General features: G+C 69.1%; 9 protein-coding genes across 14 annotated transcripts; 6 read left to right on the top strand and 3 right to left on the bottom strand.

The window, feature by feature from the left end:
• Positions 1-68: 68 nt before the first annotated feature.
• Positions 69-2,942, bottom strand: TADA3 (transcriptional adaptor 3). Of its 2 annotated transcripts, XM_072347543.1 has the most exons (8): positions 2,550-2,942; positions 2,166-2,416; positions 1,933-2,038; positions 1,594-1,735; positions 1,370-1,473; positions 1,177-1,286; positions 884-1,069; positions 72-810 (listed from the first exon to the last, which is right to left on the bottom strand). In XM_072347543.1, exons 1-8 carry the CDS (start codon positions 2,754-2,756, stop codon positions 618-620), a joined length of 1,299 nt encoding a protein of 432 aa, XP_072203644.1. In that variant the 5' UTR covers positions 2,757-2,942; the 3' UTR covers positions 72-617. The 2 variants fall into 2 exon arrangements, with proteins under 2 accessions (XP_072203643.1, XP_072203644.1); XM_072347542.1 differs by having other exon boundaries at positions 69-810; positions 1,370-1,735.
• Positions 2,943-3,093: 151 nt separating this feature from the next.
• On the top strand, positions 3,094-4,802 carry ARPC4 (actin related protein 2/3 complex subunit 4). The gene is made up of 6 exons (XM_072347555.1): positions 3,094-3,327; positions 3,529-3,647; positions 3,756-3,867; positions 3,946-4,041; positions 4,161-4,331; positions 4,587-4,802. The coding sequence occupies exons 1-6, from the start codon at positions 3,325-3,327 to the stop codon at positions 4,590-4,592; spliced, it is 507 nt and encodes a 168-aa protein (XP_072203656.1). The 5' UTR covers positions 3,094-3,324; the 3' UTR covers positions 4,593-4,802.
• A 258-nt stretch (positions 4,803-5,060) lies between these two features.
• TTLL3 (tubulin tyrosine ligase like 3) lies at positions 5,061-8,554 on the top strand. The gene is made up of 11 exons (XM_072347557.1): positions 5,061-5,339; positions 5,444-5,514; positions 5,611-5,880; positions 5,994-6,122; positions 6,193-6,307; positions 6,397-6,504; positions 6,578-6,737; positions 6,805-6,953; positions 7,022-7,256; positions 7,497-7,932; positions 8,011-8,554. Exons 1-11 carry the CDS (start codon positions 5,273-5,275, stop codon positions 8,362-8,364), a joined length of 2,094 nt encoding a protein of 697 aa, XP_072203658.1. The 5' UTR covers positions 5,061-5,272; the 3' UTR covers positions 8,365-8,554.
• Positions 8,555-8,603: 49 nt separating this feature from the next.
• RPUSD3 (RNA pseudouridine synthase D3) lies at positions 8,604-10,340 on the bottom strand. Of its 3 annotated transcripts, none has more exons than XM_072347550.1 (9): positions 10,086-10,153; positions 9,928-9,998; positions 9,803-9,847; positions 9,640-9,736; positions 9,463-9,570; positions 9,309-9,393; positions 9,109-9,235; positions 8,889-9,031; positions 8,604-8,818 (listed from the first exon to the last, which is right to left on the bottom strand). In XM_072347550.1, exons 1-9 carry the CDS (start codon positions 10,124-10,126, stop codon positions 8,639-8,641), a joined length of 897 nt encoding a protein of 298 aa, XP_072203651.1. In that variant the 5' UTR covers positions 10,127-10,153; the 3' UTR covers positions 8,604-8,638. The 3 variants fall into 3 exon arrangements, with proteins under 3 accessions (XP_072203651.1, XP_072203652.1, XP_072203649.1); XM_072347548.1 differs by lacking the exon at positions 10,086-10,153 and adding an exon at positions 10,188-10,327 and having other exon boundaries at positions 8,605-8,818; XM_072347551.1 differs by lacking the exons at positions 9,803-9,847; positions 10,086-10,153 and adding an exon at positions 10,188-10,340.
• Positions 10,269-11,376, top strand: JAGN1 (jagunal homolog 1). 2 transcript variants are annotated; one of them, XM_072347553.1, is made up of 3 exons: positions 10,269-10,409; positions 10,572-10,666; positions 10,804-11,376. In XM_072347553.1, exons 1-3 carry the CDS (start codon positions 10,353-10,355, stop codon positions 11,264-11,266), a joined length of 615 nt encoding a protein of 204 aa, XP_072203654.1. In that variant the 5' UTR covers positions 10,269-10,352; the 3' UTR covers positions 11,267-11,376. The 2 variants fall into 2 exon arrangements, with proteins under 2 accessions (XP_072203654.1, XP_072203655.1); XM_072347554.1 differs by lacking the exon at positions 10,269-10,409 and adding an exon at positions 10,412-10,441.
• On the top strand, positions 11,372-15,424 carry IL17RE (interleukin 17 receptor E). Its single transcript, XM_072347556.1, has 16 exons — positions 11,372-11,671; positions 11,763-11,778; positions 12,029-12,184; positions 12,300-12,397; positions 12,467-12,590; positions 12,658-12,797; positions 12,872-12,940; positions 13,033-13,099; positions 13,173-13,354; positions 13,444-13,491; positions 13,566-13,611; positions 13,692-13,840; positions 13,912-13,980; positions 14,077-14,128; positions 14,201-14,302; positions 14,455-15,424. The coding sequence occupies exons 1-16, from the start codon at positions 11,495-11,497 to the stop codon at positions 15,081-15,083; spliced, it is 2,124 nt and encodes a 707-aa protein (XP_072203657.1). The 5' UTR covers positions 11,372-11,494; the 3' UTR covers positions 15,084-15,424.
• A 209-nt stretch (positions 15,425-15,633) lies between these two features.
• On the top strand, positions 15,634-18,977 carry IL17RC (interleukin 17 receptor C). The gene is made up of 16 exons (XM_072347535.1): positions 15,634-15,753; positions 15,822-15,843; positions 15,926-16,221; positions 16,311-16,422; positions 16,491-16,535; positions 16,612-16,751; positions 16,848-16,907; positions 17,027-17,081; positions 17,190-17,374; positions 17,446-17,496; positions 17,573-17,743; positions 17,816-17,884; positions 17,962-18,019; positions 18,088-18,183; positions 18,255-18,293; positions 18,385-18,977. Exons 1-16 carry the CDS (start codon positions 15,637-15,639, stop codon positions 18,966-18,968), a joined length of 2,100 nt encoding a protein of 699 aa, XP_072203636.1. The 5' UTR covers positions 15,634-15,636; the 3' UTR covers positions 18,969-18,977.
• Positions 18,978-19,144: 167 nt separating this feature from the next.
• On the top strand, positions 19,145-22,091 carry CRELD1 (cysteine rich with EGF like domains 1). The gene is made up of 10 exons (XM_072347436.1): positions 19,145-19,357; positions 19,855-19,937; positions 20,008-20,118; positions 20,193-20,284; positions 20,361-20,537; positions 20,615-20,710; positions 20,788-20,871; positions 20,976-21,071; positions 21,149-21,292; positions 21,359-22,091. The coding sequence occupies exons 1-10, from the start codon at positions 19,160-19,162 to the stop codon at positions 21,577-21,579; spliced, it is 1,302 nt and encodes a 433-aa protein (XP_072203537.1). The 5' UTR covers positions 19,145-19,159; the 3' UTR covers positions 21,580-22,091.
• Positions 22,092-22,123: 32 nt separating this feature from the next.
• Positions 22,124-26,417, bottom strand: PRRT3 (proline rich transmembrane protein 3). Of its 2 annotated transcripts, none has more exons than XM_072347434.1 (4): positions 25,738-26,417; positions 24,411-25,334; positions 24,197-24,337; positions 22,124-23,910 (listed from the first exon to the last, which is right to left on the bottom strand). In XM_072347434.1, exons 2-4 carry the CDS (start codon positions 25,312-25,314, stop codon positions 22,229-22,231), a joined length of 2,727 nt encoding a protein of 908 aa, XP_072203535.1. In that variant the 5' UTR covers positions 25,315-25,334; positions 25,738-26,417; the 3' UTR covers positions 22,124-22,228. The 2 variants fall into 2 exon arrangements, with proteins under 2 accessions (XP_072203535.1, XP_072203534.1); XM_072347433.1 differs by having other exon boundaries at positions 25,654-26,415.
• Positions 26,418-27,337: the final 920 nt, after the last annotated feature.

Raw genomic sequence — 27,337 nt, 5'->3', positions numbered from 1 at the left:
GGGGCGCGGGCGCCGAGTGCCCACGCGTGACCGCGGGCCGCGGAGGGGCGGCGAATGACGGGGGCAGCGCGAGGGGCGGCCCGCAGGCCGGGCTGGGAGCGCCGCGTGGGCCGGGGTCCCGCCCCCAGCCCCTGCCTCCCCGCAGCCCCCCGAGCGCACAGCAGGCCGCCAAGTGCCGATGCTCCTTTATTGCCCGCCCGGCCGCAGAGCGCACGGCTACATCCCGAGCCCGCTCCGCCCCCTCCCGCCCCGCTCCCCGCGCTGCCGCCGGCGGCCCCGGCTGTACCCGGAGCCAGCGAGGCACGGGACGGCTCCCGGCCTGGCGGAGCTCCATCGCCCAGAATAACCGCGCAGCGGAAAGCGGAGGGCGGCTATTCCCAGGCGTGCTCTGGCCGAGTCCCCGCGCTCCAGCTGCGGTTTGCTGGCGGCGGGCAGGAGCTGCGCCGGGAGCAGGAGCCGGCCCCCCGGGACCGCGCACCCCGTCCCCGACCCGCAGTCGTTCAGGCACGCCGGGAACCCGCGGGGGACATGGCAGCTCCTGTCCTCACAGCGCCTGCACTCCAGTCTGTGACATAAAGGGACGGCAGCGATATGCAGCCCAGTCCCGAGCTGCCCTGCTACCCGTCCAGCAGCTTGAGGATGCTCTCGCGCTCCTTCAGCGTCTTCCAGGCCTGGTCCTTCTCCTTCTTGGTGGGAGTGCGCTTCTTCTGCCGGGCGGCCATGATCTTGCGGAAGGCGTCCATCACCTCGTTGTCAGCCATGCGGACACGCTGCCGCAGCTCCTGCCGGTGCAGTTCCTCCTTGGCCAACCTGGGGACAGAGGAGTCAGCGTTACCTCACACCGCCAGCACTCCGCCTGGCCCCGTGCCCTGCCCGCACTCACCGCAGCAGCTCGTGCTTCTTGGCGCGGTTGTGGGCGCTGAGCGCCTTCAGCTCTGCCTGCCTCTTGCGCAGCTCAGCCAGCACCTCGTCCTCCGAGTCTTCAGCAGGACGGTCCTCTGACTCCAGCAGGCCCTGTGCCACCAGCTCCTCCTTGATCCGCCCCTCCAGTGACTTGGTGTGGGGCACGCTGCGAGGGGCAGAGCGGATGCTTTCTGAAGCGCCCGCGTTCTGCCCCGATTTGGATGGGGAAAAGCACCACGCAGCACCGAGCTTCGCGGCACCGCAGCAGCTCACCTGAAGGGCTTGTTCTGGCTGCGTGGAGAAGTGCCAGCGCCATCGGCTCCTGAGTCCTTGCCAGCGATCTCGGGGATGGGCGAGTCCTCCACAGGGGAGATGATGTTTTCCTGGCAAGCAGAGCACATGGGAAAGGTTCGCGTCGCCCTGGCAGCGCCTCGCGGGGCCACCGCACAGACCTGAGCTCCCTCACCTCCACCAGGGCCTGCAGGAGACGCTGTGTCAGGGGCCCGAAGGGACAGCCGTCCTCAGGCTGCTCGTGCTGGGCCTCCGACTTCTTCAGCAAAGCATCGACATCTGAGGGGATGCAGGAGAAAGTTGTGAGCAGCCCCGGTTCCGTGGGAGCTGGATGCCAGCCCCCTGATCTCACCACACAGCTTCGGTGCAGTCCATCACAGCTAGGGGATGGGACAGCACCTTTGGTGTCCAGCTCAGTCAGTGGTCCCAGAACACCCTTCTTTTTGTCAGCTGCAGCTGCTGCCCGGGCACCGTCCTTCTGCTCCTCCAGCAGGTCCTCCTGAGCCCAGCGCTGTGAGTAGTGCTTCCCCAGCGGTGGGATCTGCAGCAGGATGGACCAGGGGCTCAGCACAGGGCTGGGGTTGTGCCGAGGAGCCCGTGGGTCAGCAGCGCCCCAGAGGCCACGCAGCATTCACAGAGGGGTGTGACCGCTCAGCCTGCCCAACAACTGAGGGATGGACAGTGCAGGGCAGGGGATGGGGTGAGAGAGCACGGGCTGGGGGCTCTGCAGCTCGTCACCTTGTAGTGCTCAGCCTCATCCTCCGGCGGCTTGAGCAGCTCCTCCAGCACCCTGACCTCCTCGTTGGTGAGATCGGCGCAGTACGGCTCCACCGACGCCCAGAACCTGCGAGGCCAGAGCGGAGGAATCACGGTGAGGTGGAGCCGTGCTGGACGCTTTGGGAGCAGCTCGTGACCTCCTGCACGGCAAGGAAGGCAGCAGCCAATCCCAGCGCCCCCATCAACACACGCACCTGTTCGGAGCATCGTTCTTGGGGATCCGCGGCACGTCGATGGGGTCATCCTGGAACTCGTACTCCTGGATCTTGGGCTGCAGGTTTTTGGACTTAGGCCTGCCGGGTCCCGGCCCCGTCCCGTGGCCCCCTTTGCCCTCCAGCTTCTGCTTCTTGGGCTTGCCGTGCTTGACGGAGGTGCCCACGTCGTGCTCCTTACTCAGCTTCAGGAACCGCCGGTCTCCCTTCTTGTCCTGCCAGTCCGTCAGGATCTGGAAAAGAGCGGGACCGTGTCGGGCTCCGCGTGCGGGGCGCTGACGGCCGCGGGGGTCACGGACACGGACACGGACACGGACACGGACACGGACACGGACACGGACACGGACACGGACACGGACGCCGCACCTGCGTCTCGGCCTCCAGGACGCGGAGGCGGCGGCTGGCGGAGGAGAGCAGCGTCTCCAGCTCCAGCTGCAGCGTGTCCAGCTCCTCGATCCCGATGCCATCGTCCTCGGAGCGGGCCAGCACGGCGGTGTAGCGCGGGCACACCTTCACGTGGTCCACCGACTTGAAGTCGTGGAACTGCAGCGGGCAGTCCTTCAGCTCGCTCATGGCGGCACCGGGGGGGAACCGGAGAGCGACGGGAGCGCGGCGCGGCGGCTCGGGGTGCCGGCGGGGGGGCTCGGCGGGGCGGGGCCCGGCGGGGGGCAGTGCCGGGGCGCGGCGCCGGGGGGGGCCGAGCTACACATACGGCCGCTCCGCGACTTCCGGCCCCCGCAGGCCGCGCGCCGCTCCGCTCCGCCCCTCGCTCCCCATTGGTTCGGCCCCGCCCGGCGCGCGCAGCCCATTGGCTCGCCCGGCTCTCCTTCTTCCTTTCCTAATATGGAAGCGCCGTTAGGACCGCACCAAGTCCGGCGGATCGCGGGGGGGTCTCGCGGGATCACGCCGCCGCCTCCAGGCGCCGCAGCCGCGCTCCGCCACGGGCCGCACCGAGTGTGCAGCGCACGGAGCACAGAGCAGCGAGCGGAGCGGGGGAGCGTGACGGCGGGACGGAGCGGGAACCGAGCGGGAACACAGCGCCGAGTCACACCCCGGTGTTGGGGATACCCGTCCGTCACGGAACACAAGAGGACCGGCCGCTTCCGGTTCCGCTTCCCCGGACCGGACCGGAGCCGTCACCATGGTGGGGCGCGGGCGGGAGAGAGACGAGGGCGGCGGGCGGGGCAGGGACGGAACGGGACGGGCGGGATGGGGACGGCATGGATGGGGCGGGAGCGGGGATGGATGCGGTGGTTGCGGGGATGGATGCGGTGGTTGCGGGGATGGATGCGGTGGGCTCGGCCCGGCCCGGCCCGTGACGCGGTGCCGTTGCTGTGCCCCGCAGACCGCCACGCTCCGCCCGTACCTGAACGCGGTGCGCGCCACGCTGCAGGCCGCGCTGTGCCTGGAGAACTTCTCGTCGCAGGTGGTGGAGCGGCACAACAAGCCCGAGGTGGAGGTCAGGTACGGCCCTGCGAGCACCCGGTGGAGCCCTGCAGCTCCCCCACCACGTGCCGGCGAGCACCGAGTGGCTCCACGCTGATCGGCCCCGGCCTCTCTTTGCTCCCGCAGGAGCAGCAAGGAGCTGCTGCTGCAGCCGGTGATCATCAGCAGGAACGAGAAGGAGAAGGTGCTCATTGAGGGCTCCATCAACTCCGTGCGCGTCAGCATCGCTGTCAAACAGGTGTGGGGAGGGTTGGGAGGGTTGGGCTGGCAGCTCGTGCTGCTGTGAGGAAAGCTCATTTCCCTTTGCTCTGTGCAGGCCGATGAGATCGAGAAGATCCTGTGCCATAAATTCATGCGCTTCATGATGATGAGGGCTGAGAACTTCTTCATCCTCCGCAGGAAGCCCGTGGAGGTGAGGGGGTGGCCAGAGCGGCTCCCTGCTCTGCTCCCAGGGACCCGCGGTGCAGGTCTGGGCTGCACTGTTGCCGTGCTGCGCTCCCACAGCTCTCTTACTGCTCCTCTCTTCCTCAGGGCTACGACATCAGCTTCCTCATCACCAACTTCCACACGGAGCAGATGTACAAGCACAAGCTTGTGGATTTTGTGATCCATTTCATGGAGGAGATCGACAAGGAGATCAGTGAGATGAAGCTCTCTGTCAATGCCAGGGCCCGCATCGTGGCGGAGGAATTCCTCAAGAACGTAAGGCTCTGGGAATGTTCCTTCTCCCAGCAGAGGGGCATGGCTCCCATAGGCAGAACCCACAGTTGTGGAGCAGCGGTGCTTTGGTGCAGTTTGTGCCCATCCTGGGACACGAGGGGATGGCTCTAAGCATTAGCGCTCACTTTTCCACTGGGGTTGGGGTCCTCTAAGTGGGCTGGGGGTGGGCGGAGCTGGGGGATGTGGTGTAGGACGTTCCAGTGCTGATGGGCGCCTGCCCCCTGTCTTGCCTTGCAGTTCTAGGCTGTGCCGTGACTCCGTGGCTTCCCGGTGCCTGTGCAGAGCTGCATGCCGGGCTTCTCCTGCTATGGAGAAGGAAAGCTGAGCCCCTGGCTGCGAACCCGTCTCCTCGCTGGCCGGGGCGGGGGCGGACCGGGCTTGTGCGTGTGTGGGGCTGGGCGGCCCCGCTCCGTGTCCTGTCGCATTGTGTTTTATAAAGAGTTACTTGCTGTACGGCCCGGCTCCTGGCTGTGTCGCTGGGGGGAGGAAGGAATGCTCGGGGGCGGGGCTATAGGGCAGGAGGGGGCGGGGCCCGCAGCAGCACCATGACAACAGTAAACAGCGGGGCAGCCCCGCCGGTACTGGAAGGAGTGGGAGTGGCCCGGGTGGGTGCTGGGGAGGATGGGGTTACAGGGCGGCCTGGGGGAGGGTTTGGGGGTGACACAGGTTCAGGTGATGGGGAACCAGCTGGTGTGGGGCCATAGGAAAGAGTACAGGGCTTAGGGCTGCTGGAATCCCCCTGCGTCTCACATTGGACGCAGCGCAAGGGGATCCCCTGTACTGCATGGAGTGGGGCTGAGCTGCTAGCAGCCTCCCTCACCCCCAGGTTGCCCCACACCTCACCCACTCGAGAGCAGGGCTGTGGGCACGCAGCCCAGTGAGGGGAGTTCCTGGCGGTCATACTGTGCGGCTGCGGTGCCGGCATGAGCATTGAGAAGGAGGCAAATGCTGCAGGAGGGGCACCCGGCAAGGTGCAGCGTGCGCGGGCAGGTGGGTGCCTGCTCCCTGCCCTGCGGGACAAAGGAACATCAGGGTATACGTGTCCCGAGTGGGGCTCGTCTGGGGCTGTCCCACGGGTCTCTGGATTCTTGCAGACCGCAGCCGCCCCTGGCTCTGCCCAGAGAAGCTGAAGCAGGCCAAGCTGCAGGTGGAGAAGGCTATCAAGGTGAGGGCCTGCTCCTGCCCCAGGCTGTCACCCATTTTCACTTGGCACAAGGGCTCCCCGGGGTGGGCAGCTTAGTCACGGCATCTCCCTGCCCAGGAGAAGAAGATCTTCATGGTGCAGGGCCGCTACCCTGTGATCCGCCGCCTGCTGCGTGCACGGGGCTGGGTGGAGAGGAAGGCACCACGCAGGGCGCAACAGCAGGAAGCAGGTGGTGGCAGAGCCCAGACCAGCCCAGCACAGCATGGGGGGCAGCCGTCCCTGGAGTCCCTGTGCTCCACGTCACCGACCAACAAAGAGGAGGAGGAGGAGGAGGAGGAGGAAGAGCAGATGGACAAGGGCAACCCCGATGACATCCATGAGCTCATGGTAGCAAGGGCTGCAGCCCCTCAACATGATGCAGGAGGACCCCTCAGTGGGGTGGGGATGAGGACGTGGGTCAGGGGACGATCCCACCTCACTCAGCCCCTCGCCCCCACCAGTCCCGCATGGTGCAGGACCAGGTGCCCTACTTCATCTGGACCAGCCGCTGCAATATTGCAGAGAGATGTGTCCTGCAGCCAGACCAGATGGTGAACCACTACGCCCAAGGGGGCTGCCTCACCACCAAGGTGGGGGCATGGGGACCTTCCCTGGGGGGGCACAGGGTGCACGCCGGGACTGCCACTGTTCTCCACACAGGAGGGGCTGTGCCTCACTCTGCGCAACCTGCCCTGGTTTGACCAAGCTGATCCCAATACCTTCTTCCCTCGCTGCTACCGGCTGGGTGCTGTGGACGAGCGCCAGGCCTTCATCGGTGAGCTGGGGGCCAGTGCGGTATGGGGTTGTGATTCCCACATCCCCAGCATGGCTTTGGGCTGGGCAACGCCTCCTCTCTTACTGCAGAGGATTTCCGCCTCACTGCCGCACGCAGCCTGCTCAAGGTGGCCCTGGAAAGGGCTGAGGGTGAGCATACAGCGCTGGACCCACCCCCAAAACCCAGCAATGCTCCAGGTGAGGTGCCGAGCTCCCCACCCCAGGCATGGCGCGGTGCTCCATCCCTCACACCGTGCCACCCCCCTTGCAGAGGGGCCGGCCCCCCTGCTGCCCCCACAGCTGGTGGAGGAGGCGCTGCGGCTGTGCGGGGGGCACCTGGACAGCATGGCCCACCAGGACATCGATTGGGATGCACAGCCCCACAGCCCCGGCTGGGACAGCTTCCTGCAGGGCTATTACCGCGTGGTGCAGTGAGTGCCGGCAGTGTGGTGGGGGAGGACGGAAAGGCAGCAGTGGCTGAACCCCCCCGTATTGCAGCGAGGGGGCCGTGCTGCAGCTGAGTGTGGCACAGCGGGAACGGGGCCGCAGCCTGCTGCAGGGCCTGGAGGGGCAGCTGCCCCAGCTGCACATGGAGGGCGAGCACAACGTCTGGATCCTCAAACCTGGTGCTGCGTCTCGGGGCAGAGGTAGGACTGGGGGTGGGCTGGGTGTCCCCCACGTGCCACCGGGTCCCCACATGCTGCCGTATCTACAGGCATCGTGTGCGCGACGCGGCTGGACCAGCTGCTGCAACTGGCGGGCTGTGCTGGGCGGGAGGGCCGCTGGGTGGTGCAGAAATACGTGGAGCGGCCGCTGCTCATCTTCGGCACCAAGTTCGACGTGCGGCAGTGGTTCCTGGTGACGGACTGGAACCCGCTGACCATCTGGTTCTACCGCGAGTGCTACCTGCGCTTCTGCTCGCAGCCCTTCTCCCTGCGCCGCCTGGATGTGTGAGTGCAGCTCCGTGCTCTGTATGCCCGTCCCTCCCTGCCCTGCTGTCTCACAGAGGTACATTCCCACCCAGCGCTGTGCCCACAGCCACATCCCTCAGTGCCACATACACGCAGTGCTCCATCACCTCCAGGGATGATGACCTGCCGCCCCCCGGGCAGCCTGTGCTGGTGCCTTGCTGTTCTGTGACAGAATTAGCCCTGGTTCCCGACTGAAGGCTGCTTTCTCTCCCCTGCCAGGGCCGCCCATCTCTGCAACCAAGCGGTGCAGCGGCACTGCCGCCCGGGGCTATCCCGACACCCGCAGCTGCCAGCAGACAACACGTGGTCGTGCCACCAGCTGCAGGCCTACCTGGCGCAGCAGGGCCAAGCCAGTGCCTGGGCGGAGGTGATGGTGCCGGGCATGAAGGCGGCGGTGGTGCGGGCGGTGCGGTGCTCGCAGGGTTTGGTGCGGGGCCGTAAGGGCAGCTTTGAGCTCTATGGGGCCGACTTTATTTTTGGCGAGGATTTCCAACCCTGGCTGCTGGAGATCAATGCCAGCCCCACCATGGCGGGCCACACGCCGGTGACGAGCCAGCTGTGCGCCGGGGTGCAGCGTGACACGCTGAGAGTTGTCATCGACCGCCGGGACGACCCCGAGTGCCCCACGGGAGCCTTTGAGCTCATCTACAGGCAGGTGAGGCGGGGAGCCGAGGGGGGCAGGGGGCTGTGGGGTGGGGGTACAGCCCCGTGATCCCCATATGCCCCCCCACAGGCGGCCGTGCCCGCTGTGCACTATGTGGGGCTGAAGCTGAAGGTGGAAGGCAGCTCCGTGCGCAGACCACGCCACGCTCCACGCTCCCTGGCCGCAGCAGGGGAAGCAGAGGACGGGGCTCCACCGGGTGCTGCGGGGATGCGGCCCAGGCGGCCCCAGGGGGTTCTGCCCCGGCTCACAGGGCTCAAGGACCGTCCCCGCGTGCCCATCGCAGTCTATCATGGAACTTTTCCCCCCCTGCCCATGCTGCAGGGCACTCGGCCCCATGGCACAGAGGAGGGACGCAGGGCTCAGGAGGGGGCAAAGAGGGGCGGTGACGGCTCAGTACTCCCCCACTGCTCTTGGCAGAAATAAATCTGTGAGTGGGAGTGAGCCGTGTGCCTTCATACTGGGGATGGTGTGGGAGGGACACGTTATCAACCCCCCCCGGCCTGAAGCGATAGGGCTGTTGGCAGGAACTGAGGCCGCCAGAGACTCCCCCAGCATCCGCCCCAGATGGGAACTGGGTCGTAGGGAGGGAAGGGGCTGTGGTTACCAGTGCTGACTCAATCCCCTGGGCGGGCTACACAGGAAAGATGCAGGGAGTGCAAATGGGACAGAGAAACGCTGCTTGTTGGCACGCTGAGATTTAATGGACAGGGAGAGGCGGGGGGGGCAGCCCCAGCAGGCTCAGGGTGTGCAGGAAGTGGGGAGGGGGGGGAGCACACAGCACTGTGTGGGGCAGCACCAGCTGCTGCAGGTGGAGGTGCAGGGGCAGGCGGTGCTGTGGGGACAGCTGCAGCCGGGACATCAGCTCTGCGTCCAGCACCTGCGGGGGATAATTGTTTTGTAGGGCAGTTCAGCACAGGGCAGCAGTCTCCCTCCATCACACTGCTCACCTGTGTGTGGGATGTCGGGGTCTCCTGGGGAGGCAGCAGGAAAGGCTCCCCCAGCACTGTGCCCACGCGAGATGCGTGTCTGTGGTCACCCAGCGCCGGGCACAGCAGCAATGTCAGGTGCACCTGGAGCTGCTCAGGGAAAGCTGTGGGGAGGGGAGGACATGGGGTGGGTGGCACTGTGGGGTGGTGGTAGTGGGGCAGTGCGGGGGGGGGCACTCACAGGTGCGAGGCTGCAGCTGGAGCAAAGCGCAGCCCCCCGCTGCCCCCAGCAGCCGGTAGCGGGTCTGGGTGTTCTTCACCTCCCCACGGGCCAAGCTGCGGCGTCCTGGGGATGGCACTGCCACCACCTGGGGATGGGGCACAGCTTCAGTACCACCCTGAGCCCCCCATTCCTCCCAGATCCCCCCGTCTGCCCCTTACCACGGCTGTGTCCCCTTTCTGCTGCCAGCACAGCCCCGCCTGGATCTCACCCTCTGCCTCCGCCGGGATCCCCACAGTGACAGCGCTGCAGGGATGCAATAAGAGGGGAGAGCCTCACGCTTGCGGGGAGGGAGGCGGCCGGGGGGGCACTCACCTGTAGGTGGCCGGGAACTGCCCCCTGCGCCGGGCGGCAGTGAAGGAGCGCTGCAGCCGCTCGGTGGCGCGGTGGCAGGAGGACAGCAGCACGAGGCCGGAGCATTCCCTATTGGACACGGCACCTCTGAGCCCCTCCGGAGCCCCCTCCCCCCACATCCCAGACCCAGCTCAGTACCTGGCGGGTGCCTTCACCACGTGCAGCTCTGCAGGCAGCCCCAGCCGGCGGCGCAGCGCGGGCAGCAGCGCGGTCAGGCTCAGCTCCCCGGAGCGCCCTGGGACGTTGGTGGTCAGCAGCAGCCCCGCCGCCCTCCGCCCGCATCAGCCCCCCCGGCACTCACCCAGCACAGGCAGGTCGGTGGGCTTGCTCAGAGCCAGCAGGGCTCCTGCGGGGCGGCAGAAGGGTCGGTCCCCGCTCTGGATCACCCCGTGCCCACCCGCGTCCAGCCCCTCTCTCCTCCCTTACCTTCCCGGTGCACAACCGAGGCCTCCAGCAGCCCCAGCACAGCCTCAGGGCCCAGCAGCCGCCGCCGCTTCCTGCGGGAACAGTGAGCTGGGGCACACGCGAGACTCCCCCGTCTCCCCCGCGCTCTCTGTCCCCACGCGTGTCCCGTGCCCCCAAACCTGCCCCCACGCAGCCCACGGCTCCCGTGCGCCTCCATCATCGCACCCACTCGCGTCACACGGCTCCAGCCCCGCACACACCATCTCCCCCCACGCTCTCACCCCGCGGTGCGCGCCCCCTGCCCCACGCGCGCCGCCACGCGCGCGGCAGCGCCGCGACCCGCCATGGCCCCACTGCGCCTGCGCGGCACCGCAGGGCGACGCGCTCCGCTTTGACCATAGAGCCGGGCCTCCGGGCGTATAGATCGGCCGCCCGAATGAGGCCGTATGAAGAGAGGCGGCGGCCATAGAGAACCGGAAGTGCGGGTAGAGCGTGTCAGCCCGGCGAGCGGGCGGGTTGCGGTTCCGGTCCGGGGGTACGGCGGGGTACGGCGGGGTACCGCGACCTGCCGCGTCACTGCGGGTGGCGGGGCGGGCGGTGACGGGAAGGCGGGACGGAGGCCGTACGGCTCCTCCCGGGGGTCCCCCGGCTCCGTGTCCCCGCAGGCAGCGATGGCGTCTCGAGGCGGGCCCCGCGCCGCCGGCACTGACGGCAGCGACTACCGGCACCGGGAGCGCGTGGCTTCGCACTACCAGATGAGGTGGGTGTCACCGGGACGCTGCCCACGGAAGGCGGGGCCGGGACAGAGCGCTGCCCTCCGGGACGCGTCCCCGTGCCGTGTCCGTGCCGTGCCGTGCCGTGCCGGTGCCGTGACCGTGCCGTGCCGTGTCCCCGCAGCGTGGCGCTGAAGTCGGAGATCAAGAAGCTGACGTACGTGCACGTGGCGCTGTGGCTGCTGCTGCTGGCGCAGATGTGCGTGGGACACCTCAAGCTGCTGCCGCACGACCGCGTGGCCATGCCGTACCGGTGGCAGTACCCGTACCTGCTCAGCATCCTGCCCTCGCTCCTGGGGCTGCTCTCCTTCCCCCGCAACAACATCAGTTACCTGGTGCTGTCCATGATCAGCGCCGGGCTCTTCTCCGTGGCGCCGCTCATCTACGGGGCCATGGAGATGTTCCCTATGGCTCAGCAGCTCTACCGGCACGGCAAGGCGTACCGCTTCATCTTCGGCTTCTCCGCCGTCTCCGTCATGTACCTGGTGGTGGTGGTGGCCGCCCAGGTGCACGGCTGGCAGCTGTACTACAGCAAGAAGCTGCTGGACTCGTGGTTCACCAGCACGCAGGAAAAGAAGAAGAAATGAGGGGGGGGTTGGGCGGAGGCTCCGCGTGCCGCGCGTGGAGCGTTCGGGGGCCGCCGGCGGTGCCGCGGGGCGGCTGCCGCGGGTTGCGGGGGTCCCCGGGGCCGAGCCCGATGCCGGGGCTCCGATCGCGCGTCACCGTACGGAAATAAAGCCCCTCCCGTGCTTTCCCACTCGTGTCTGCGCCGCCGCAATCGGGTCGCGGGCGGGGCCGCACGTGCTGCCGGAGGAATGCGGCGGGGCCGGCCCGGGGCGGGGAGCCGACACCGGCCGTGGGAGCGGAGCTCGGCCGCGGAGCTCTGGGCCATGGGCTGCCCGCTGCGCCTCGTCGCTCTCCTCGCCGCCGCGTTGCTGCTGCCGCCGCCCGCCCGTCCTGCCGCGCCCCGCCCGCGGGTTTCCGCCAACTTCGTGAGCGCCGGGGCGGTGGGAACGGGGAAAAGGGAACGGGGAGCGGGGGTGGCGGGCGGGGCCGCGCTGATCCCCGTCTCTTTGCTTGCAGGAATGCCGGGCCAACGGTGAGTGGGGCCGCGGGGCTGCGGCGGGGTGGGCTCCGGCGGCGGCTCCCGGTGGGGCCGAGATCGGAGGCAGACTTGGAGCGGAGCGGGGCGGGGCGGTTCCCGGTGCGCGGGGTTCCCCTTTGTAAGGGGATCCCTGTGCGTGGGGATCCCCCTCTCTGGGCGATTCCGGTGCGCGGGGATCCCCGTCGCGTGGACTGTCCCGGTGCGAGGGCTGGCCCCGTGCACGGCTCCTCTCCTCTCCCGGCAGCCGACAGCGCTCTGACCCGGCCCCGCTGCCGCCGGGGAGCCCCCGCCGGGCCCCCGCTGACCCCTCCCGCCCTGGCGCTGAGCACGGCGCGGCTGTGCCAGCCCTCGCCGCATTGCCAGCCCTGCCTACGGGTGCGCCTGGCCGTCCCGGCCGCAGGTACGGGCTGTGCTCCGGGATGGGCCCCGCTTTGTCCCGCCGGGGGAACCCTGGCAGGGATAACCCCAGCCGCGGGATCGTCCCACCCGTGTCAGCAATCGCCGGTGTCCCACAGGTATCCACGGGCTGCAGCTCGACTTCCTGGAGCTGGGCTCCAACCGTGCCGGCTGGCTGCAGGTGTGGCGGCGGCACCGGGCACTGGGCAACGTGCCGGTGAGTGCGGGGCGTGCAGCAGGGATGGGGATGGGCGGTGGGGCTGCGCTCACCCCCTGCTCCCCACAGTGGCAGGTTCAGTTCGACTGCTTCCCGGCGGAAAGCGGGCGGCGGGTCCTGGTCACCCTGCGTACAATCCCTGACCGAGGCCTGGCCATCAGCCGCAGCCACGTGGTTGCCATCGAGCTGCAGGGTAAGGCTGGAAGGGAGTGGGGTGCTTGTAAGGTTTGGCACCGGCTGACCTTCCCTGTGCTCCCCAGGGCCCGTCTTCACCCACACCTGGCTCCCTGAAGCGCGGGCCATCGAGGTGGCCGTGCCCGAAGGCGCTGCGCTGGTGGTGCGGCTGTGCCACCAGCTGGCCCTGGAGTGTGAGGAACTGCCACAGCCCTTCCACCGCCAGGTAACAGTCAGTGGAATGCGGTCCCCGGGGGTCCCTGCACTCCCAGCATGCTCACATCTCCTCTGTGCCTGCAGCTCCTGGTGCCGGGCGGCCACCGCGTCTCGCTGCCGTATGAGTTCGTGGTGCCCTGCCTTTGTGTCGAGGTGCGTTCCCCACGGCACCCCTGTGCACATCCATCTGTGCACAGCGATGGGACACGGGTGGCAGACACATGGTGCTGTGCTCTGCTCCCCAGGCTTCCTATCCACACCGTGACAGCCTGCGCACCAAGCGCTGCCCCTTCCGAGAGCGGCCGGATGCCTGTGAGTGCCTGAAGGGACCCCATGGAGGGGACACCGCCTCCATACTGCCACCCTGCTGATCTCATCCCCACAGATGGCCCTGAGCTGTGGTCCTCGGTGCGCTTCCACGACTACAGCAGCAAGGACCAGATGGCCATGGTGCTGAGTGCCAGCTGTCCCCTGCATCCCCGGGCCACCCTGTGCTGGAGGGAGGTGGCAGCTGAAGCTGCACCGTGCCACGATGTCCCCAACTCCACAGCCAGCGAGGAGGAACAGGTGAGGGGACACGGCTGCACTGGGCCCCAACATGCCCAAGGGTTCAGTGCTTCGGTGGGAACAGACGGTGACTCTCTGTCCTTTGCCAGGCATACACGCTGGACAACGTGGATGTGCACCCCCTGCTCTGCTTCAGGGTAAGCCCCTGGGGTGGCACCAGCTGGGAAGGTGCCAGGCAGGCGGCACAGCTGACCTCATGTCCCCTCCGCAGTTCTCCTATGGGAACAGCAGCCACGTGGAGTGTCCCCACCGCGCAGGTGAGCCCGTGGGCTTGGGATGCAGTCCCTGCCCCCTGAGGCACCCCATCATGCTGCAGTGTGTGCTCTTTTGCCACCAGACACCGCTTGGAACGTGTCCCTGAGTGCCCGGGGACTGCAGCTCCGCCTGCACCTCACCTCCCGCGTCCCCGCGTCCTTCAGCGCAGCGCTGTGCCAGCGCCGGGGCGGGCGCTGTGAGCCTGAGGCTCCGGTCTACACCGTCACACGGGTGAGTGATGTAGGGCAGGGGAGCTCAGGGGGACGAGCTGTGCCACGCTGACCCTGCGTTGTGCTTTGCAGCCGGAGAGCTCTGCTCCAGGGGAGCTGGCGCTGCTGCTGCCAGTGCAGGTCCTGGGCAGCTGCGTGTTGGTAAGGTGACCCCCAGCCCCGCTGCGCTGCCCACATCAGGGTGGGGAGATGAACCCCAAGTCCTGCCCCCCCCCATTCATCTCCTTCCCTATACAGGTCTGGCGCTCAGATGTGCGCTTTGCCCGCAAGCAGCTGCTCTGCCCTGATGGTGAGTGGAGCCCCAGGGCTGATGGAGATGGGGCATGGTGTGGTGGCTGCCCGCTCACTGCGCCTCTCCCAGTCTCACACAGGCACTTCGGGCTGCTGGGGCTGGCTCTGGCACTGGGGCTGGTGCTGACCGTGCTGCTCCTGAACTGCCGCAACACCTGGAGGATGCCCAGTGGTGAGTGGCAGCGGTTTGGGCTGGGACACCGCAGGGACGGGGAGGGTCCGGGGCCGGTGGGATGCCGCAGTTCCACTGGGGCTGCTCGGAGCAGGGCTGTCACCGCTGTCACCGCTGTCACCGCTGTCACCACTGTCCCTTCTGCCCTGCAGGTGCGGCAGCACGTGGCCGCCCGGTGCTGCTGCTGTACTCTCCCGACTCGGAGGAGCACCTGGCACTGGTGTGCGCCCTGGCCGAGCTGCTGCGCGTGGGGCTGGGCTGTGAGGTGCGCCTGGACCTGTGGGAAGCGGGCGGCGTGGGGAGCGCGGGGGCCCTTCCCTGGCTCTACGCTCAGCGCCGCCACGTGGGCCGCGAGCGAGGGACCGTGCTGCTGCTCTGGAGCCGGGGCAGCTCTCGGCTCTTCCACTTATGGCGAGGGGGTGAAGGCGGCGCGGAGCCCCGCGACGCGCACGACGTTTTCGGGGCGGCCATGGCGTGCCTGCAGGGGGAGCTGGGGGCGGCGGGCCGCGGCCGGGGCTGGGTGCTGGTGTACTTCAGCCGGCTCTGCAGCCCCCGCGACGTGCCGCGGCCCCTGCGGCCCCTGCCCACCTACCGCCTGCCCCAGGAGCTGCCCGGCCTGCTGGGCGCGCTGCGGGGCGGCCCTCCGCCCTCCCGCCGGCACCTCCGCGGCCGGGCCGAGGGGCCGCTGCTCCGGCTGCTGGAGGCCGAGGCCGGCAAGGGAGCGGCGGGGGGCGGCTCCGGGGGGAGTTCGGGCCGCCCGCTTCAACCCGCCGGTACGTGAGCGCCCGCAGCGGGGCTGAGCTTGGGCAGAGCGTAGGCCGGGGGCCGCACGGAGGACGGAGACCCTGGATGGACCCGGGCCGAGCGAGCGGCCGCAGGAGAGAGACCCGGGCCGGGAGGAGGGAACGGAGCGGGGCCGGAGTGCGGGCACGGCCCCGGTGCCGGGCAGCTGGGCTTCCGGCAGGGCCCGCTATGGAGGAGACGGCGGGCCTCGCGCGGGGCGGCCACGGCTGGGAGCGGCAACCGGGCGGCTCCCGTCACGTCGGTGCGGCCGGACGGGCTGCTCACGGCTGGTCCGGCTGCGCGGAACGGAATAAAAGCAGAGCGAACGTCTCCCCGCGTCGCTTTCTCCGGTGCTCTGGGCCTGCCGGCCCGCAGCGCTCACCGCACGGCACCGCCGGAGCTCGGCCCGCGAGATCGGTGCGGGGCAGAGCGGGACAAGGCCCCACCCCGGGGCGGTCCCGGGAACCCGGGAGCGGAGCAGGAAGCGGGAGTCGGCGGCGGTGGCGGCGGCGGGGCCCGTGGGCTGGGAGCGGGGCCGTGGGGCCGGGGCCATGCGGTGCCCCGGCCCCACCGGGCGCGCCCCGGGGTCGCTGCTGCCGGTGCTGCTGGTGCTGCTGCTGGCGGCGGGCGGGCGCGGGGCTCCCCGCGACGCCGTGATCTGCTCGCAGGTGTGCCGGCGTGCCGGGGGCGGCGGGGCCGCGGGGCCGGGCCGCGTCCTCACGCTTCCCGCCCGCAGGGCCTCGCCTGCCGCCTGCTCGGTAAGTGCCCGCGGTCCCCCCCCCCCACTCCCGCTGCCGGGCGGAGGGGAGCGGCTCTGACGGCGCTGTCCCCCAACCCCAGACGCCGACGTGCTGTGCGGGATGGAGCCCGCGGCGCCGGGCCCGGGGCTGGAGCTGCTGGGGCTGCGGCTGGAGCCGGAGCTGCGCTGCGCGGGGCCGGGCGGCTGCTCGGCGTGCCTGCAGGCCCGGCTGCGCCTGGGCCTCGAGCCCGAGCACAGCGGCCATGACGCGGGGACCGCCGCCTCGCCCCGGCGCGACGTCGCGGCGCTGCTGCTGCTGTCCGGCCACGGGTACGCCTCGTCCCGCTGCGTGGCCGTGGAGGTCCGCGCGTCCTCCGCTCTGCCCGGCCGGCGCCTGGTACGTCTGCGCCGCGTTCGGCTGCGGGGCTCCGGTGCGGGGCCGTGGCACGTGGCACGTGGGCACGGCGCTGTGGTTTTCCTGCGCAGGGCTCGGTGCGGTTCCGCTGCTTCGAGGCCCCGCTGGGCTCCGAGCTGCACGTCACCGCCTACAGCGGCGCACGCGGCCGCCACCGGCTGAGTCAGAGGCAGCGGCTGCCAGGTGAGCCCCGGCCCCGCCGCGCGGCCCCACGCCCTCCTCGCCCGCTGACCCTATTTGTCACCCCACAGACTGCTCGTGGCCCACCGCCCGGGCCGCCATCCCGCAGTGCCGAGGTAGGTGCTGGCAGTGCCGTTGGGGTGGGAGGCATTGGGGGACCTGGTGCAGGTGCCCTGAGCCGCCCGCATGCAGTGCCCAGGCTGCAGGTGTCCCCGGGGCTGACGGCGGTGCTGGTGGAGGTGCAAGTGGCCACGATGGAGCTCAACTACACCCTGCGGCTCTACCACAACCACAGCCACGGCGCCGGCGGGTCGGGACGCGCAGTGACGGCGGTGAGTGCCCGTCCCTCCCTATCCCACCACTGCTACGGTCACCCTGCTGTGGGGAGCTGTGCTGTGGGGTGACCCCCGTCTCGCTTTTGGTCACAGAGTGGGCCCATGAACTACAGCGTGCCACTGGAGGAGGTGCTGCCCTGCCTCTGCCTGCAGGTAGGAGCCGGGCTGGGCACTGCAGGGCTGGAAGGTGTCACCGTCCCAGTGGGGCCAGCTGGGTGTGAACAACGTGGGTGCCCTGAGTCGTTTTTCAGCTCTCCCTTCTCCATCTCCAGGTCTGGCCAGAGATTCAGGACCCGCTGCGGGCTACCCTGTGCCCCTTCTCACATGGTACCTATACTGGGATGGAACATCCATAGGGATACTGGGATGTGAGCAGACATTGTGATGTGTAAGGACCCCCCGGTGGCCCCCACACAGACCCCTCTCCCCATGCAGATGCAGCGGCGTGGGAGCGACTGTGGGAGCAGACCCAGCTGGTGCTGCATGATGTGGGGCGGACATTCACCTGCTCCATCTCTGCACCCTGTGACCTCCCAGCTGAGCTGGTGCCCTGCTGGAGCCCGGCACCTACCGCACCGTGCCAAGCCCTGCCCGGTCTGCAGCAGCCTGTCACCGGGCAGGTGAGCATCCCCATGGGGTCAGGACACTCGGAAGGGATGCACAGCACTGATGGGCTGCTCTCTGCCTGCAGGGACCACAGGAGTTCCAAGCTCTGCAGCCACACCCCAATCTCTGTGTGCAGGTAGCAGGCACCCCTGCCCCTTGGCCGCCCCGCAGCTGCCCCACATCCATCTTGTCCTACCAGTTCTCTCCTGCAGGCAAGGAGCAGCGGGAGGGTCTGGCTGACACAGTGCCTGCGGGACGGCGAGCACCCAGGAGTGCTGCCTGGCTATGCAGATGACATCCTGCTGATGGAGCCTGGAGGGAACGCGTCACTCTGTGCCCTGCAGCGAGGCAACTGCACACCGCTCTCCAGCTTCACTGCCGTGGTAAGGGTCCCCCTGGTCCCTGTGGGTGGGGGCACCGCCACCATGCCTTTGGCTCAGCTGTACCCCTTGTAGGGGGCCGGCCGCCCGGGGCTGCTGGAGCAGCAGCTGCAGGAGGACGTGGCATCGGGGCAGTGTATGCAGGTCAGTGCATGGGCAGTGTCTGTCGGGCGCAGATGGGCTGGCACATGGCAGTGTGTGACGTGTCCTTGTGCCCACAGCTCTGGCGTTCTGAAGACGGCAGCGGGGTCACACTGTGGGCTTGTCCCATGCACAAGTGTGAGTAAAAGGAAGGGATGCTGCGGGTGCCAGGGGCAGGGGATGGGTGCTGACGCTGTGCCCCGCAGACACGCGTGCCCGCTGGGCGCTGGCCTGGCTGGGAGTGCTGCTGTGTGCCGCCTGCATCCTGCTGCTGCTGCTGCTGAAGAAGGACGACGTGAAGGGTGAGCACAGTGGGGCTGCACGTGGCCAAAACGCGTGCTAAGCACTGTGTCACCATCTCTGCTCCCCGCAGGTTGGCTCAAGTCCCTGCGCGCCGGCTGTGGCTCTAAGGGTGAGTAGCGGGGCTCGCTCTGTGGGGCTGGGTCCCCTCCGGGGTCACCCTCGTGATGCTTTTGGAGGCTGCCACTGATGTTGTCCCACAGCCCCGCTGCGGGGACGCCGCTCGCTCCTCCTGCACGCAGCAGAGCCGGTGGCAGAGCGTGCAGCCTGCGCCCTGGCGGCAGCCCTGCGCCCAATGGGGATGGCGGTGGTGGCGGCGCCGGGCGGTGGCGGCGGGGTGGCGGCGTGGGGGCCGCTGCCGTGGCTGCACGCGCTGCACCGGAGGGCGCTGCGGGGCGGGGATACCATCGTCCTCCTCCTGTCCCCGGCGGCTGAGGCTGCCGCCAGGCGGTGGGAGGATGCGGCCCGGGACGCGTCGAGGGCTGGGGACGCTTCCGGCGCCCCCGGTGCCCTGCACGACCCGGGCAACGAGGCGGAACCGTGCGAAGCTTTCGCCGCAGCCCTGTCCTGTGCCATCCCGGCGCTGTCTGCGGGCACCGGGCGCTACGTGGTGGCCCGCTTGGACCCCACGGTGTCCGTGCCCCAAGTGCTGCGGGCGGCCCCGGCCTTCGTGCTGCCCGGCGAGGCCGCGGGCTTCCTGCAGGCGCTGGCGGGGCGGCGGGGCTGCCGGCTGGAGCGGTACGCCGCCGCCGTGTCCGAGAGGCTGCGTAGGGCGCTGCGGGAATAAAGAGCGGTGAGGCCCCGTGTCTTCGGTGTGGCTGTGAAAAAAGGGCGGCGGCGCCTTTAAGGCGGCTCCAGGAGGGCCGCGGGGATTGGCTGCGGGAGGAGAGGCGGGGCGCGTCGCTCCGCGCCGATTGGAGGAGGGAGGCGGGAGCTGAGTCAGCGGGCGCGGCGCACGCCGAGGGGCGGGGCTGGAGGATGGGGCCGCGGCGGCGCCTGGCGGCCGCGCTGCTGCCGCTGCCGGGCGGGTGCGGGGGGGGCCGGCTGGGGGCCGCGCTGCTGGGGGCCGCGATCCTCGGGGGGGTCCTGCTGAGGGCAGCGGGCGGTGAGACCCCCCCGGGGGACGGGGCCGAGCCCTGCCGAGCGTGCCGCGGCCTCGCCGAGAGCTTCAGCAGGGTGCGGAGATGGGGCCGGGGGGAGCGGGGTGGGGGAGGACGGCACGGCGGGGAGATGGAGAGGGGGAGCGGGGAGCTGGTGGGATGGGGATGTGTGGGTGATGGGGGGCGTGGGGGTGGAAGCGCGTTGGTGCTGCCTGGGGGGGGTCGGTTGACAGGCTGTGCTGGGATCTCATGGGGAAGTGAGATGGGGATTATGTAGGAGGCGGTGCCGGGAGGGGGGCAGTGCGGGGTGACGGCGTGCAGAGCGCAGGGGGTGGCACGGCTTGTGGCATGGCTTGGTGGAGGGGGACCAGGAGTGACATGGTTTGGGACGGGTGATGTGGCTGGGGGGACACGAGAGCCGATGTGGTTCTTTGGGGGCGGCCTGGGAACGACAGCAGTGCAGGGTAGGACAGGATGGTCCCTGAGGAGCTGGGCTGGGGGTAACCCGGTGTGGGGGTGTCTCCATGGTGGGGGGTCCCACGGTGCCTGGGCCACCCCCCCCTGCATGCCCAGGGAATGGAGCGAACAGAGCACGAAGGCTTCGGCGGGGGCAACACGGCCTGGGAGGAGGAGAAGCTGGCCAAGTACAAGCACAGGTGAGTTGGTGCGTGCTGGGGGGAGGACAGGTCACGTAGACGCTCCGTAACCATCGCCATGGCCCCGCAGTGAGACACGGCTGCTGGAGGTGCTGGAGAGCGTGTGCCCCCCCCAGGACTTCACCTGCCACCAGCTGCTGGAGCGCAGCGAGGAGCACGTGGAGCAGTGGTGGTTCCATGAGTGAGTGGGGGGCGCAGCGCTGGGGGGAGGGGGAGGTAGGCACAGGGCTTGAGTGTTGTGTGTGTGTGTCCCAGGCGACAGCAGCACCCCGACTTCTTCCAGTGGCTGTGCATGGAGCGCCTGGCGCTGTGCTGCCCGCCCGGCACCTACGGCCCCGACTGCCTGCGTGAGTCCTGCAGGGGGCAGGGGGGAACGGACAGGGGGTGTCCTGTGTCCTCACCTTCCCCCCCGTGTCCTCGCAGCCTGTGCTGGTGGCCCCCAGCAGCCCTGCAGCGGCAACGGGCGCTGTGATGGAGAAGGGACGCGGGGCGGCACCGGGCTGTGCGTCTGCAGCCCTGGATATGGCGGGCCCTTCTGCGCCGAGTGTGGAGATGGCTACTATGAGGCATCACGCAACCAAAGCCAGCTGCTGTGTGCTGGTAAGTGCTGCGCCGTGCTGTGTTGAGCTCCCTGTGCCCACCGCCCTGTGCCCACCACCCTGTGCCCACCCCTGCAGAGTGTTACCCTGCCTGTGGGCGCTGCACAGGGCCGGAGGACTCCAGCTGCCTGCGCTGCAAGAGGGGCTGGGTGCTGCATGAGCACCGCTGCATCGGTCAGTGCACGGGGATGTGGGGCTGGATATTGGGGGTCCTTGGGGAGCACCGTGGGATCGTTCCCTCTGATCCACAGATATTGATGAGTGCGGCACGGAGATGGCACACTGCAGGGCCAACCAGTTCTGCGTCAACACTGAGGGCTCCTACGAGTGCCGAGGTGCGAGGGCAGCAGGGCAGCGATGGGACGGCAATGTGGGGAATCCTCCTTCAGCTGTGGCAGCCCCACATCTCCCTTTCTGTCCCCTCCTCAATGCGCTGCAGACTGCTCTACTGCCTGCATTGGCTGCATGGGCGCAGGGCCGGCGCGTTGCAAGAAGTGCAACAAGGGCTACCGGCGGGACGGGGCCAAGTGCCTGGGTGAGTGTTCTTGGCACGCCTGTAGGGGGGTCACGGTGCTTGGTGTCAGCACGCCACTACCTGGGTGCTCCCTGCAGACGTGGATGAATGCACCAGCAGCGAGGAGCCCATCTGCACGGGGCTGCAGGAGGTGTGCGAGAACACAGAGGGCGGCTATCGCTGCGTCTGTGCCCCGGGCCACGTGCGCAGGGATGGGCAGTGCGTGGAGGATAAACCCCCCGGTATGGCACGGGTTTGGGGAGGGGGGCACGGAGGGATGCCTTCACCCACCACCGTCATCTTTGCAGACGCCCCGGAGAAGGGATTCTTTGACGACGTGACGGACGACGAGGTGGTGGTGCTGCAGCAGATGTTTTTCGGGGTGATGATCTGCGCCCTGGCCACGCTGGCTGCCAAGGGTGACATGGTGTTCACCGCCATCTTCATCGGTGCCGTGGCTGCCATGGCCGGCTATTGGCTGTCTGACCGCAGCGACCGCGTCCTGGATGGCTTCATGAAGGGCAGATAGCCGTGGATGGGGGGCTGTGCGTGGGGCCCTGCATGTACCCCCCCCACTGGTAAGAGTAGGGACCTCGTCCTTCCCGCCTTGTCCTATGCAGAATTGGGGTCCTTCAGGTGCAGCGCTGCTGGGGGGGCACAGCATGCTGCCCCCCACCTCTTGCGTGTTGGGGCTCTCTGCCATAGGGATTGGGGTCCCCCCTCCCATCACAGTACGGGCTCTAGGGAGTGGAGAAGGGGGGGCAGGGTCCCCCCGCCCCAAGCTGAGCTCCCCATCCCCAAACTCTCCTCGTGTTCCCAGGGCAGAGCCCCCCCTTCCCAGCCCCTGTGTACCCAGACGGCGTGAGTGCAGGCGGGGGGGGTCGGGGGGTGGCAGTGGCCCTCAGCCCGATGCTGCTCCTGGGTGGGGGGGGCCCTCTGGATGCATGCACGTGGCCATCGCATTCGTCCGTGGTCTGTCCGTCCGTCAAGGTGTGCTCATATCTGTGTGTGTATCTCAGGAATTAAAGCTCTGCACACCCACCGTGACTGCTGGGAGGCAACGGGGTTTGGGAATGGGGGCCTCTTGGTTGGGTCATCAACTTTATTTCTCTTTTTGGCACAAACGTTGCTGGCTGAGGGTCACAGCAGGGGCGGATGTGGCTCGGCGAGGGGACGCCTCAGAGCTCAATGGTGTCGCTGGAGAGGCTGCGGGCGTCCACCTGCCTGCTGAGCGCCAGGAAGCTGCGCCGCGCCTCGGGCTCGGAGCCGGGGGGCTGTAGGGCCGGGGGTGTCTCCTGGTGGGCCAGCAGCTGCGCCCGGCTGGGCGCCTCCTCCAGCGGCAAGCTGTCGGGAGAGGACAGGCCGTGCCGCCACGGGTTCCAGCTGATCTTCAGCGAGAAGCTCTCCATGGAGCTGACGGACACGTCGGCCTCTCCGCGGGGCAGCTCGGTCAGGGAGCTGCATCGAGCCAAGGCGGTTTGGGGCTCGAAGGTGCGGATGGAAGCCCCGGAGCCGCGGCGCGGCCGCCCGAACAGCCCCTCGCGCAGCAGGTGCCGGCGGCACAGCGCCTGGTCGATGCTGCGCCGCAGGTCAATGGGGGACGGCGGGCGGAAGACCAGTTCCCCCAGCGAGGCCGAGGAGCCGCGCTCGCGGAGAGCCGCCGCCGCCACGTTGGGGCACTTGGGGCTGAGGCCGGGGGTCCCCGCCGCCACGGCCGCGTTGCTGTCCTTCAGCGCCCGCAGCGGGAGCTGCTCGGCCGGGTTGCGGATGAGGCTCTTGGAGATGTCTCCGGTGGGCGCGTGCTCGTAGCAGTTGTTGGGGTATTCGGGCGCTCGCGCCTTGCGCCCGGCGCAGAAGTACCGCACGGCTTTGGCCCAGCACGAGTGTCCCGCCGCCTCCTCCCTCCTCGCCCGCCGCAGCGGCTCGGCCGCCCCCAGCAGCACCGCCAGCCCCGCGCCCGCCTCTCCCACCCGCATCCATCCCATCGCGGCCCAGCAGGGCCACCCGCAGCGCCCGGCCGGGCCCACGCCGCCCCGCAGCCACGCGGCGCTGAGCAGCTGCAGCGCGCAGCACGGCACCCCCAGCAGCCCCGCCGCCAGCAGCGCCCGCGCCCCGCATCGCGGCCCCTCGCGGCGGGACCCCCGCCAGCCGCCCCGCAGCCCCCCCAGCAGCAGCAGCGCGGCGAACGCGCAGCCCAACCCGTGCAGCGCTAACCCCGCGCCTAAACCCCATCGCGGCCACAGCAGATCGGCCGCCGCGGGGGCAGCGCACTGCAGCACGGCCGTGACCCCGAGCGCGGGCAGCCCGCCCAGGGAGGGGGGCAGCAGGCACAGCTGTGCCGTACGCTGCAGGCGGCCCAGCAGCAGAGCGAAGGCTCCCAGCAGCAGCGTGAAGGGCGCGGAGCAGAGCAGCAGCACGCAGCGGGGCGGCAGCCGGCCCCGCGCCCCATAGGGGTCCAGCAGCAGGAAGGTGCCCCGCAGCAGGCTGGCGGCCAGCAGCAGCCCCATGGCGCCCAGCAGTAGGGCGCAGTGGGGTGGGCGCTGCAGGACGGTCCCCCCCAGCCCCGCTATGCAGCCCAGCGCCAGCAGCAGGCACAGCGCGGCCCCCACGTAAGCGTGCGCGGCCCAGGCGATGCGCAGGGGACGGCGTAGCTCAGCCCAGCCCGCTGCCGTCGTGTTGGAGCTCTCGGCGGCGCACGGAGCCCCCGTACAGGCGCTGGGTTCCGTGGGGGGCTCGCTGGGCTCCGGCTTCACGGGACGCCGTGCGGCACGCTGCGTCGTCGCCCGCACCACTCCCTGTCGCCACGTGGATGAGGGCACCGCGGTGCTGCTGGCGGCCGGGGGCTGCGTCCCTGCGGTGTCTGCAGGTAGAGAGGGGGAGGTTCGTTAGTGGGGTGCCCCATACGTGAGTCTGTTGTGATGGCAAATGCTCCAGCTGAGTGCACTGTCTCTGACCCCACAGGGAAGCCCCCTCCTGCCTGGCTCTAACCGTGATAATCCCTACAGGCAGTAGATTAGGGCCATCGCCGGGCACAATCCTGATTGAAGGTGGCACCTCAGCCCAAGATAGCCGCCATCCCCTCGTCCAGCTGGTGGACGCCCCCCGGACCCCACGCTGGGATGGTGCTTGTCCGCACTGTGGCTCACCTGAGCGCCTGGTGCCGGACAGTGTCCCTGCCGTGGGGCGAACTGTGGGCACGGTGACCTCGGTGGCATTGGGGGTGCTGCCATGCCCCACGGCACCCCGGACTCGCTGCGGGGAACCAACGTCTTGCTCAGGGAGCAGCCCTGTGGGGGAGAAGACAGCTGGCAGCCAGGCCTCGGTCACCATAGAGTATCCGTGCACCTTGCCAGCTCCTACCTGTATGAGGGGTGCCAGGGGGGGACCCGCTGGAGGTGGGCAGCGGTGTGATGCTGGTGCTGAGGGTGGGCTGGGGGTCCCGCAGTCTCGTTGACCTGGCAGGTGCCATATCCCCGGTGGTGGCATTGCTGAGCGGGGCCCTGCGTGTGCTCCTCTGGTGTGCAGGCAGCAGCCAGGTCCAGGTCTCAGCCCTCACCTCCTGTGCCGTCTTGGGTGACGGCCCATGGGATGGGGCACTGTGTTCCCCCAGCGTGGAGGCAGGGGCGGTGCTGAGGGGACCCCACAGTCCCTGCTTGCTGCTGCCCGCAGCTGCTGGCTGTCCCCAGGTGCTCATGGCTGCTGTCACCACTCTGGTCCCCACTGCTGGCTCTGGGGTCAGGGCAACGGTGGACACGGTGGGCTGCGGGCTGGGAGCGCTGCCTGGCATGGACACACTCTGCTCAGATGGGACTGTCCCCTGACCTGCCCAAGGTGGCCCCGTGTCCGTGGGCAGCTGGGGGGATGGCATCCCTGGTGTGGAGCTGTGAGGCTGCTGTGTCCCCCTGGGGCTGTCCTGGCCTTTGGCCTCTCGTCCTTGCCAGGTGATGAAGGGCTCCTCCACCACAGCCAGAGTTGTGTCACCTGCCAGGCTTCTCCCTGGTACCCGAGGTGTCCTGGTGACGGTGCCCAGATGTGGCAGTTGGGACCAGCGCACAGAGCTGCCGCTTCTCCAGCGCTCACTCTCGATGTCCTCAGCACCACTCAGCTCCCCTGATGCATCCCAGGCCAGGGGTGTCCCCACGTGTCCCCAGGACGGTACCCTGCCCTGCTGCGACGTCTCATCTAGGGGCAGTGTCCCCTGGGCCATGGTGGGCACCCTGTGGGCCAGGAGCAGGGCCCAGGTGATGAGCCACGCTGCAGCCATGGCGAGCCTTCACCTTCACCCTGCGGGAACAGGGGGTTGGTGAGTGGGAGCGACACAGCCTGGGGTTGGGGGCTGTCCCGGTTTCCCGGGTGGCTCCTGGCTGCGTCCCAGCTGGGCCTATTCCCGGCGTCCTCGGTGCCAGCAGCCCGCATTCCCACCGCTCCCATTTGCGGCGGCCCCGGTGCCGGCAGTCCCCATCCCCAACGTCCCCATTCCCGGTGCGGATGCTCCGTGGTGCCTGTGCTGCCCGCCCACAGCATCCCCGGCGTCCCCGCTCCCGGTGTCCCCATCCGCGGCGTCCCCGGTACCGGCAGCCCCTCTCCGCCGCGCTCCGTTCACCTTGCCGCGTCCCCGGCTGCCTCCCGCCGCCCGCCGCAGCCCGGGGGGGTCCCGTAGCCCCGTACCGCCGCAGCCCCCGCTGACCTGCCGCTGCCGCTGCCGGTGCGGGCCGGGCTCTGCGGCGGAGCGGGAGGCGGCGGCAGGCGGTCACGCGCCGCTCCGAGCCGCGGGCACCCGCACCGGGAACCCGCCCGGCACTGGGGCGGGAGGGGCGGTGCGGTGCGGTGCGGTGCGGCGGGGCAGGGACGGATCTCCAGCGGGGATGCTCGAGCGGAGCAGGCAGCGAGGGCCGCCCTTGTGCCGGCGGTACCCGAATCCGGGGGTGACGCTGCGTTCCGGCCCCCCGCACCCGTGGGGCCGCGTTACCGTTCAGGGCACCGTCCCCAAAAGGTGCCCCCGAGAGGTGAGGGGCGGCACCGGCACCCCCTGCCCGCTGCCACTGCGGCACCGCTGCGCCGAGCGCAGGGCCGGGGAATTTGGGCAATGCCGGCCCCACAAAGGCAGCGGGCGGGCGGCTGATCCCGGGATTAGCGGCGGGGAGGCTGCGGGGGGGAGCGGGGCAGTGCCGGCCTCCACCCTGCGCGCAGGAGGGCTGCGGGATGGAGCCTTCCGCGCCCCCCGTATCTCAGCCGCCGGGGCTCCTCCAGCTCCGCGCAGCTCCCGCATCCCCGCGCCGCCGGCGCTCTGCCGCTCTGCCCGGTGATTCAGCGGCAGCTGAGCCGACGCGGGCCATCTCCGCAGTGCGGGTACGTGTCTGTGTCCCGTGCCACCTGGGTGCCGCCGCACCGCAGCGCGTCACCCCCACGTCCCCATAGAGGCGACCAGCGCGGGGGGAGCACCGCTCACTGCTCTGCACCCCGAGACGCTGCTCACCACCCTTCAGTGCCCGTGCGGTGCCCAGCACAACCCCGCTGCACTTAGGCCAGGGGTTGCGCCGGCCTTGAGGCTCGCAGCAGAGGCCCCTCCAAGCTCAGCTGTGCGCTGCCGGGCTGGCAGCTGTGCGGGATGGAGAGCACCGAGCCCTCCTCTCCCCAAAGCACAGTGAGAACCTCAGCCCCCCGCAGCGGGTTTCACCCACCGCGATTGCTGCGCTCTGGGGAAACGGAAGGAAACGTAAAAGGAAGAAGGGCTGTGGACAGCTGTCACTGTGTTCACCTGCTGACACGGGATATCTCCTATCCTGAGAAAAAGGACCAGTACAGAGAAATGAGACATCTGCAAAGAAACATTGGGTTTATTAAACGATCCCAGCCTTCCCCTGCAGGATGAGAGCACAGCGCCATGTGGGCTCACGGCAATAGGCTGCTTTTGTCAATATTGAAACTCTTCTTTCACCCGCAGCAGCTCAGATCAAAGATCAAAAGGGCAAAAACATTTGAAGCAGTGAAAACAGGCCCATGGCTGGAGATCCAGGGAGATCTGCCCTGTTTGTTTGTGGGGCTGCCGAGACCTTGAGCTGCCAGTTATGCCGGGGTGGTGGTCAGGTGGTCTCTTCTCACTCCACATGTGCACACCTGGGATGACCCTGTGTCATGGCAAAGAACCACACTGAAAAGATGAGAAGCATCCGTCAGTTACTGAAGCTGTTGAATTTTGACTTTGCTTCTCTGGGCTTCTGCCTGAGAGCCATCCTTGAGAAGCTGCAGGTGGACACGTCCTTTATTCATGAAGAGAGACATGAAAT

The sequence above is a fragment of the Excalfactoria chinensis genome, chromosome 12, assembly GCF_039878825.1.
Source record: "Excalfactoria chinensis isolate bCotChi1 chromosome 12, bCotChi1.hap2, whole genome shotgun sequence".
In the NCBI taxonomy this organism is placed as follows: Eukaryota; Metazoa; Chordata; class Aves; order Galliformes; family Phasianidae; genus Excalfactoria; species Excalfactoria chinensis.
This window is presented reverse-complemented; position numbering and strand designations above follow the sequence as displayed.

Bases quoted from the DNA above. Each gene is read 5' to 3' on its own strand.
- TADA3 (XM_072347542.1), bottom strand. From the start codon at position 2,756: ATGAGCGAGCTGAAGGACTGCCCGCTGCAGTTCCACGACTTCAAGTCG. The intron at 2,417-2,549 runs GTGCGGCGTCCG...GCTCTTTTCCAG, and splicing joins TCCTGGAGGCCGAGACGCAG to ATCCTGACGGACTGGCAGGA. The intron at 2,039-2,165 runs GTGCGTGTGTTG...CTGGCCTCGCAG, and splicing joins AAGAACGATGCTCCGAACAG to GTTCTGGGCGTCGGTGGAGC.
- ARPC4 (XM_072347555.1), top strand. The intron at 3,868-3,945 runs GTGTGGGGAGGG...TGCTCTGTGCAG, and splicing joins TCAGCATCGCTGTCAAACAG to GCCGATGAGATCGAGAAGAT. The intron at 4,042-4,160 runs GTGAGGGGGTGG...TCTCTTCCTCAG, and splicing joins TCCGCAGGAAGCCCGTGGAG to GGCTACGACATCAGCTTCCT.
- TTLL3 (XM_072347557.1), top strand. From the start codon at position 5,273: ATGAGCATTGAGAAGGAGGCAAATGCTGCAGGAGGGGCACCCGGCAAG. The intron at 6,123-6,192 runs GTGGGGGCATGG...TTCTCCACACAG, and splicing joins GGGGCTGCCTCACCACCAAG to GAGGGGCTGTGCCTCACTCT. The intron at 6,738-6,804 runs GTGAGTGCCGGC...CCCGTATTGCAG, and splicing joins GGCTATTACCGCGTGGTGCA to CGAGGGGGCCGTGCTGCAGC.
- RPUSD3 (XM_072347548.1), bottom strand. From the start codon at position 10,252: ATGGCGGGTCGCGGCGCTGCCGCGCGCGTGGCGGCGCGCGTGGGGCAG. The intron at 9,737-9,802 runs GTGAGTGCCGGG...CCAACGTCCCAG, and splicing joins CACCGACCTGCCTGTGCTGG to GGCGCTCCGGGGAGCTGAGC. The intron at 9,571-9,639 runs GTACTGAGCTGG...CGTGTCCAATAG, and splicing joins GTGGTGAAGGCACCCGCCAG to GGAATGCTCCGGCCTCGTGC.
- JAGN1 (XM_072347553.1), top strand. From the start codon at position 10,353: ATGAAGAGAGGCGGCGGCCATAGAGAACCGGAAGTGCGGGTAGAGCGT. The intron at 10,410-10,571 runs GCGAGCGGGCGG...GTGTCCCCGCAG, and splicing joins GGGTAGAGCGTGTCAGCCCG to GCAGCGATGGCGTCTCGAGG. The intron at 10,667-10,803 runs GTGGGTGTCACC...GTGTCCCCGCAG, and splicing joins GCTTCGCACTACCAGATGAG to CGTGGCGCTGAAGTCGGAGA.
- IL17RE (XM_072347556.1), top strand. From the start codon at position 11,495: ATGCGGCGGGGCCGGCCCGGGGCGGGGAGCCGACACCGGCCGTGGGAG. The intron at 12,941-13,032 runs GTGCGTTCCCCA...TCTGCTCCCCAG, and splicing joins TGCCCTGCCTTTGTGTCGAG to GCTTCCTATCCACACCGTGA. The intron at 14,129-14,200 runs GTGAGTGGAGCC...CGCCTCTCCCAG, and splicing joins GCAGCTGCTCTGCCCTGATG to TCTCACACAGGCACTTCGGG.
- IL17RC (XM_072347535.1), top strand. From the start codon at position 15,637: ATGCGGTGCCCCGGCCCCACCGGGCGCGCCCCGGGGTCGCTGCTGCCG. The intron at 17,885-17,961 runs GTCAGTGCATGG...TTGTGCCCACAG, and splicing joins CATCGGGGCAGTGTATGCAG to CTCTGGCGTTCTGAAGACGG. The intron at 18,020-18,087 runs GTGAGTAAAAGG...TGTGCCCCGCAG, and splicing joins GGCTTGTCCCATGCACAAGT to ACACGCGTGCCCGCTGGGCG.
- CRELD1 (XM_072347436.1), top strand. From the start codon at position 19,160: ATGGGGCCGCGGCGGCGCCTGGCGGCCGCGCTGCTGCCGCTGCCGGGC. The intron at 19,358-19,854 runs GTGCGGAGATGG...CTGCATGCCCAG, and splicing joins TCGCCGAGAGCTTCAGCAGG to GGAATGGAGCGAACAGAGCA. The intron at 20,711-20,787 runs GTCAGTGCACGG...TCTGATCCACAG, and splicing joins GCATGAGCACCGCTGCATCG to ATATTGATGAGTGCGGCACG.
- PRRT3 (XM_072347434.1), bottom strand. From the start codon at position 25,314: ATGGCTGCAGCGTGGCTCATCACCTGGGCCCTGCTCCTGGCCCACAGG. The intron at 24,338-24,410 runs GTAGGAGCTGGC...TCTCCCCCACAG, and splicing joins CCCTGGCACCCCTCATACAG to GGCTGCTCCCTGAGCAAGAC. The intron at 23,911-24,196 runs GTGAGCCACAGT...CTCTACCTGCAG, and splicing joins GTCCGGCACCAGGCGCTCAG to ACACCGCAGGGACGCAGCCC.